Raw genomic sequence first — 7,896 nt, forward strand, 5'->3', positions numbered from 1 at the left:
ACCACAGTTTTCATGCAGCTCATACCATATTATTTTGTTGTATTATTTCCGCCACACCTGATATGCCGGTCCCTGAAAATATTGTCTGACATAAACCGGTCCGTGGGGCAAAAAAGGTTGGGGACCCCTGATCTAAGTCATCCATCGATTTGTTTTATTTTATTCGGGGTTGCAGCCAACTCGGCTCTCGACTCAACGGTATTCCTAGAGCACTTCAAAACAACCATCACGGTATGCAAAATGCTGCACATGGAGCAAAAATAATTCATACAACAAAATATGAATTCATAACAAAGACGGTGGAAAGCACAAAAACAGTGAAACTAGGAAGCAAGTCTCATGCCAAGTCAAAAGGCAAAGAATAAAAATGAGTTTGAAGACGACTTTTAAAGATGGGCTTGCCGAACGTTCAGTGGGCGGTCATTCCAAAGAGAGCGACCAGCAACGGAAAAGGCTCCTGTGTCCTCTGAGCCTCCGCTTAGTTCTCGGTACCTCTAATAGTGTCTGGTCTGCAGACCAGAGGCACCGGGCAGGTGCGGAGTGGCGGAGGAGCTCAGAGAGGTAAATTGGAGCGAGGCCATTTCAAGATTTGAAAACAAATAATAGGATCTTAAAAAGAACTATAAAATGTAGAGGGAGCCAGTGAAGGGAGTTATGTGCTCCCTCTTACGAGTACCAGTCAAGAGGTGACCAGCAGCATTTTGGACCAACTGGAGATGCTTAATGGAGGATTGGCTGACTCCAAAGTAAAGTGCATTACAGCAATCTAGCCGAGATAAGACGAAGGCATGAATTACTGTTTGAAAGTGATCTTGAAAAAGGAGAGGCTTTACCTTAGCCAGCTGTCGTAAGATGAAAGAAGCTGGAATTAACAGCAACACCAATTTGCAGATCCAATTTAAAATCACTGTCCAGTTTAAGACCCCAGTTTGAAACTGTTGGCTTAAGATAAAGAGCCAGGGGGCCCCAAGTCGGCAGGGTGGGAAGTACAAGGTCCATTGGGACCAAACACCATCACTTCCATCTTCTTTTCATTGAGAATCAGTGCCAACCAGGTCTTGATTTCCTCTACAGGATAAAAGTGGCCTCATTGAGAAAGCGTCTTTTCTGCTCAGCGGGACATCGATCTGACAGGCATTGAAAGGCAGACAACGCCCTGCACTGGATGCCAGTCGATCACCAAACAAAAAGATCAAGTTTATAGACGACATTCACATAGAATTGGGATCACCAACATATCTTTTTTAAACTGTCTTGTCTTTTCTCTCTCTGCTCACCATGCATACCACCACCCGCACGCTGCAGTTTTATTAACCGCTTCTTTCCCAAGGTTTTATTGCCGTCTGCTGCCTGTGGACATGGGAGGAAATAAATCTCCCGAATCCAATTCCCACTGGCGTCTGTCTAGCGCTGTTTCCAGGCAAAATAGGCAGTCGGCGTAAGTGGGAAACACCAGAGAGGTCGTCAGGATGTGACTGAGCTGCGGGAGAGAAGACCCTTTCCACAGCATCATCGTTGCCTGAATAAGGTAACTTTTCAAGGTAGAAAGGCACAATTACTGGAGGATATTTATATGGACAGTAATGTGTTTTTTACCGCCTTTTTTCCCCCTCCATCTTGCTACGATGACAATTTTTTTTTCCCCCGTCTAGATTAAATGCAACACGTCAGCCAACACGCTGGGCCTAAAACAGCAGGAGGCTGCGGTGAAATCAACTCGGGTCAGCAGTCACAAAACTAAAGAGAAGAAATCTGAGGAGATAACTTGAAAAAGAAAAGTCAAGTCAAACGCAATCACAACTCGTAGGAGCAAGGACAAGAGAAAATTGCATTTTAGTGGGTACTCCGGATTTATTTGGTATTATTAAAATTATTATCAAGCATTCTTTTCTCTTGGTTATTTTAGACTTGGTGTGGTGGATGTTTTGTGGGGGGGGGGGGGTTACCTGGGTTGTTTGAACTGAGATTGACGTGCAACGCGAGCGCGGCAATGTCACGTGACTCACATCGTCCTGATTTCGACATTAATATCGAACGTTAATATCCCCATTTCGATCTCAACCCGTCCTAAATAGGAACTGACCACAAAATACTTGGATGCAAGCGTTGTATCCAAAATCTTAGCAAACACTGGGATGAGATATTATTCATCCATTTATTAAATTTAGCCTTGTTGTCATCAATGGAACGGATTTACTATTCAGTCAACAGAGAAAAAGAATCTGAATGTTTTGATGTAAAAGCATGGTAAAAAAAAAAAAGAATTACACTCATATCAGCGTATTTAAGTTGAGCCGAAGTTGAATTTAGGCACATACTTCTAGCTCCAATAGACTGCGACGCTGTTTGCGGGATTCAAACAAGTGGTGACATTTGTCTCGGCTTCCCAGGCCCACTGAGAGGCCATTAGACATCCTACCTGGCTTACCTGTGCTTGTTTCTATAGGAACAGACATGAGGGTGTTTTCCTTCTCACCTTTGAGCCTGGGTAAACAAGCGGGTTGCTCCCTCAGCGGCCAGCTCTCGTCCATTCCAGTTTTGTCACCGCGGGCTCTGGAGCCTGCCGAAGATAAGCCGCGCTCGGCTGTTGACACAGAGATATTTGACTTTCAGATAGACAGAGCAGCTTGTTAGGGTGGATATCTGGGGCCCGGCCGGCGGTGACCGAGTTACTATGTTCTTGAACACGGCCTCTCCCGGGAGATCATTCAGCATCCCAATTAACATCAACCTGCAGGGTGCTCGCAGGCGGCACGCACGGTAGGAGGACCATTGACCTGGCCGGGCAGACTCTTTTTGGAGATCATTAGAAACGCTGCTCAAGTTTCACTCGGCTTCTCATTACGATTCTGAGCGGGAAGTTTGGTTGGAGCATAAATTCTGGATTCAGCAGCGCAGTTTTTTTTTTTTTTTTTTGATGCAGCGCCACTTTGCAAAAAAAAAAAACTAGGCTTTCAAAAACTCGAGGGGGTGGGTGATGACATATGCAATATTTTGATTGCTTGATTCAAGCAAAATGATCTGGTCGTTATGGAATGTGTTTTGTAGAATGTTGAGGGGGAAATGTATTTTTAATAAATGTAAATGTAACAAAATGTCTGGGGCTGCGCAAGTTAAAGGGCAAATACTGTTGCTTATGACTCGTTGAAAAAGATGTGAGAGATTAAAACCTTCAATCTTGACCAGGCGCATATTATGGCCGGTGGGTTGCAGCCTTCGACAAGCGTGGCTCCATTTATATTTTAAGGGCTACGATGACACGTAATCACGGTCACCCCATTACGGAAAAATGTCTTTTCATAGCTTGACTCGTAAGAGCTTTTGCTGCTTTGATTTTTGTCACTCATCCGTCATCCTAAGTGCCACATTAAGTATTTATAATACTGTCCCTTCAAAGTGAGTCTTGTGAATGAAACATTTCATTTTGATCTGTTCCCACAGCTCTACAACGTATAAAACGCATTTGTAGAAAGGTAAACAGATAAGATTATTTACGTTACGCTTCGCGCCCGACAAAATGGCGCTCTCATAAATAGTCATATACATGAAAAAACAAAGTGCACGTTGGTCTCGTGGTACCACAGAGAGCATTTACAAACGGTAGCATGGTAAAATATATATTTTTAATAACTTCTCCCTTGACATAATTTGCTCTTTGAAACCAAATATATCAGAAGTTGCCCAGAGCTACGGAGTGAATGGTGAGCAAACACGCTGAATGAAGGCAACTGCAACTGGCTGGCTAGTCTTTCTAAATGTCCTCTCGTTTTGATTTTATTGGGCTAACTAAACTTTTTTTTTTCCAATTGTCGTTTTAGTTATTTTGCTAGTTTTCATTAACTACAGTACTTTGGCTCGCAACATACAAATTAAGCCTTCTGTTCTCACACATACACAAGTGAAACACACACATTATTGAAATGCTCTCACACATGGATTTTTTTTGTCTCACACACATACTACTGAAACACACACATTTCTGAAACACCCATCTACAATTAAAAAACTCAACACAGGGCTAACAACACTAAATGCTCTCACACACAAGTAAAATGGTCTAACAAACGTGACTGAAATGTCCTCTCACACATCATTGAAAGAATGTCACGCTCTCACTCACTACTGAAATGCTCTCACTTGCTACTGAAACACACAAATTTAGCTCTCGCACCAAATGAAATGTCCCCTCACACACTACTAACATGTTTTCACACACAAGTGAAAACACGCAAACAAACACAATTGAAATACTCTCACGGGCAACACTTCCAACATTCTCCCGCACGCAAATCCCCAAGCAAGTGAATTCGCTTTGGCTGATTCTGAATTAAGGCCCTGACGGCCCCTCATAGTTTTGACCGCCTACGATACTGCATGTTTTCTTGCGTGTGGGCGCGAGACACAGGGAGCTCCTCCACAGGGTGACATCCCAAGAAAAAGACGGAGGCGGAAGTGTCGAAGGTGCCGGGGAGCAGCGAGTTCGGAGCCAGAAGTTGGTGGCGAGCATTGGGGAAGAGCGAGCCATCTTGCTGGGCTTCGGCATGATGGCCTTCTCTGTGCTCATGTTCTTCGTGGTTGGAATCACCACGGTCAAGCCGCATGTGAACGGGTACGCTTAAACTGCATCGGAGCTGGCATTCGTCATCAAACTTGTACTTGAGTAGCACTGTATGTATATAAATACTAACTTCTGTCATCGCAGAAGCAACTGGCATCATTGCCGTGTTCTCTGTGTCTCTTTGGGTGTGTTCCATGTTTCTGTGCGTGTGTCTTTGTGTCAATCTTTGTGTCAATCTTTGTGTGTCTGTGTGTGTGTTTTTGTTGTTGCTTATGTAAGTTGAGGGGTTCGTAGTTTTGGAATGGATGGCTCTACGTTAAGAATGGGCAAAAAGGAGAGATGGATTTGCTTTGAACGTAGCTTTCATTTTTCAACGTCTACACCCGCGAACGAACGAACAAAAGAGAACACACCTTCTTCCGGCTACTCCAACACTTCCTGCTTTCCTTCAGCCAATCAGACATTATCAACATAAACATGTTTAAGCAATTATTAAACTGAATATAATTTAGGTAATACTAACACAAAAGAATATAATACTCAAACATAAAATGACAATAATTAACAATTTAACAAAAGCTTACGTTTATCTGTGACTCCGCGCGTGCGCGTCCACGCGAGTCTTGACGTGGGCGCGCGAAAGCCCTCTCGTGGCCTTTCCCGGACTCACGCCGCCTCCTTGTGTTGCAGCAAGTGGGAGGAGGAGGACAGCTGTGTGCTGCTGCACACTGAAATCTTGGACGAGTGGGTGGACTGCAGAGGAGTGAGCAGCGTGCCGTGCCTGGCGGTCACCGTTAATCTCACACGCTCCAATCAAAAAGCCTTTCTGCACTTTGACGAGGAGTCAGTGATGCTTACACCGAAGGTAAGGCAGTCGTTTGGGACACTGCCATTTGGGTCTTTGAACTCGTACTGCATCTTCTATGATCAAAAAGAATAATATCAATACAACATGGCTTCTCAAACTTTTTTTCAAGGCCGCACCCAATAATCCTAGGATAAGTATTATTTTTTTTTCAAATCTTCAACCAAAATGGATACCCTACTGAAAAGAAAGCACTAATGCAAGATTCAATTGAAAGAAATTCAATATTCACCCAGACCCATCACCGCAGGGGGGCCGCGCCAGCCCGCAAAGATGCTTAATGGCCTGGTTGATTAAATCAGCCGATTTAAAAGAAGAAGAAGAAGAAGAAAAGACTAAAATACAAACTTAGAGCAACATATAAATCAAACGTCAATGTGTTGAAAGACAACAACTGGCGGCCGTGATGTTTCAGGACCGGCCAGGAAATACACTACCCATTCAGGAAAATTCCGATATTTTCCTGAAATTCCCAATGGCCACCCCACCCCTGGACAAGGATTAATGAATTAAATTCATTGTGCCGTGCAATGCATTCTGGGAACCAAAAAAGATTCAAAAAAAATTTTTAACAGTAAATGTACAGTTGACCCAAATCCTCGAGAGACAATTTCAGCCTTCACAGACAGCAAGATTTGCTTCCATTGACCAAACGTGTTTTCATACCATGCGCTCTGGACCGCGCCGTGCCACCGGAAGTACAAACAACGTAGGAGACGATCATCAGCGTTGCTAAGCAACGGAGGGGAATCCCACGCTGTACATTTTGTTCATAAGCAAGGTCGCGACGGCAGTTGGCTTCCCACCGTTCGCCGTAACGAAGGCCTTTTCACTATTTTGTGCGGGTAAATCGGGTCCTTATAATGAAGTTTACGTCACAACCGTGTTTGTTGTAAGCAAACTCGGCAAAAGGAAACTGAATGACGTGAAATTGGGACTTTGAAATGTGAACGTTATAGAAAACGTAAACGGGGTACCTTGGAACGAGCTTTGACTGTAGCGATATCTACAATGCTCCCACCGCTTCAAGTGCTATCAGAAATAAAAATCACGGCGAGCACAGAATGTTTTCGTAAGATTGCATGAAGCGCTTCCGAGTGTTAGTAAACAAATATGTTTCTCGGCAGTGTTTCTACATGCCCAAGTGTACAATGGAGCAAACAGAACTTGAAGGTGAAGCCCTGAAGGTGAAAACCAAGTTGGACTCTCAGCTGGGAAGCGCCTCCTCGTGCCTCACAGACCTGGCCAGGCACCCCGGGGATGTCATCTTGAGCAGAAAGTACACCCTGAGGAGGACCCTGTATGCACTTCTGTGGCCTAGCCTGATGCTGGCTGGCGGAGCCCTGCTGGTGGGCCTGGTCAAAGTGACACAGTGTCTTGCTCAACTGTCGGCCGAGATATGCAGCGTGACGGCGGGGGAGCGCATGACTTCCAGATACACTCGGGGAAAATTCTTGCAACTTCTCCAGAGGTCGGCTGTGTCCTCGCCGATGTGACTGCGATGTTGATGTTGATGTCAGAAAAGAAGCAACATGCCCAAAGTTGGCATGCAGTGACTAATTTAGCGAGTTCCAAGAAATGGAGTACAACTACACGGTCCTCGTGGGGTCGAAAATGCAAATTGAGATATGCAAAAAAATTCAAATTCTACAACTTATTTCCAATACATGGACGTGCCTCAAATTGCTAAAATGGGAAATTTGATTTTAGAAATTTTCAATTAAAATGGTTACGTGCCATTTGGTGTGACAATAATGTTTTTGGGGATATTTAATGATGGATATGATATCTTAAATGCATTTGTCCACATCAAGGAAATAAAAACGTTTTGATGGTTCACCATTTTTTTTTTCTGATTCAATGTCCCACATAAGCAACACATCAACACTTGAAACATACTATTCAGTATTGACAAGTCAGTCCAAATATGCGCTGCCTGCATCATGGGGCGGCCGACACGGAATTTGGAACGACCCATCACGATGATCTTTTCATCTGCAAGTTGTAACTGTGCTCAAATTTGATTTGAATTGCATCCCACTTCAAAAAGCTCGAAGTGGAATTTTGTGGCGTCGCTGCCATGCACGCAGACGGTTCATTCGTGAACACGTCTCATTGGCGTGACGTGTCATCTGCAGTGGTGGCAAATCCAGGTCAAGGAAGTAAAAACCCCGCCACAGTTTGTAGCCACAAGTGCTACTGCTCAACTGGCTGGTAAACGAGCTAACATTTGCTAACAATGCACATTGTCTACTCGATCATCATTTTTACCAGAAAATGTTTTATTTCTTTCATCAAAATCATCACAATAAAACATAAGTGCCATTGCACAAACATTTCATGTTTGTTCACAGTAAAATAATAAAGGTCATTATGTTTGTCGGGAGAAACGCTTTATTTAACAATGGATACAGTTTGTTATCGGACAAGTCACAGGAGAATGACTAAAAAGTATTTGGAGGCTTTATAGTTA

At 43.8% G+C, this 7,896-nt stretch overlaps 1 protein-coding gene and 1 long non-coding RNA gene across 2 annotated transcripts; both read left to right on the plus strand.

Annotated features, from left to right (window-relative positions):
• Positions 1-884: 884 nt before the first annotated feature.
• On the plus strand, positions 885-1,885 carry LOC109520500 (uncharacterized). The gene is made up of 2 exons (XR_002169190.1): positions 885-1,528; positions 1,653-1,885. It is a non-coding gene; the product is annotated as an uncharacterized LOC109520500 (long non-coding RNA).
• A 693-nt stretch (positions 1,886-2,578) lies between these two features.
• On the plus strand, positions 2,579-7,260 carry kcnmb3 (potassium calcium-activated channel subfamily M regulatory beta subunit 3). The gene is made up of 4 exons (XM_019877757.1): positions 2,579-2,760; positions 4,406-4,609; positions 5,249-5,423; positions 6,551-7,260. Exons 1-4 carry the CDS (start codon positions 2,675-2,677, stop codon positions 6,917-6,919), a joined length of 834 nt encoding a protein of 277 aa, XP_019733316.1. The 5' UTR covers positions 2,579-2,674; the 3' UTR covers positions 6,920-7,260.
• The last annotated feature ends 636 nt before the right edge of the window (positions 7,261-7,896 follow it).

This window comes from Hippocampus comes, unplaced genomic scaffold (assembly GCF_001891065.2).
Source record: "Hippocampus comes isolate QL1 unplaced genomic scaffold, H_comes_QL1_v1.1 scaffold317, whole genome shotgun sequence".
Taxonomy (NCBI): Eukaryota; Metazoa; Chordata; class Actinopteri; order Syngnathiformes; family Syngnathidae; genus Hippocampus; species Hippocampus comes.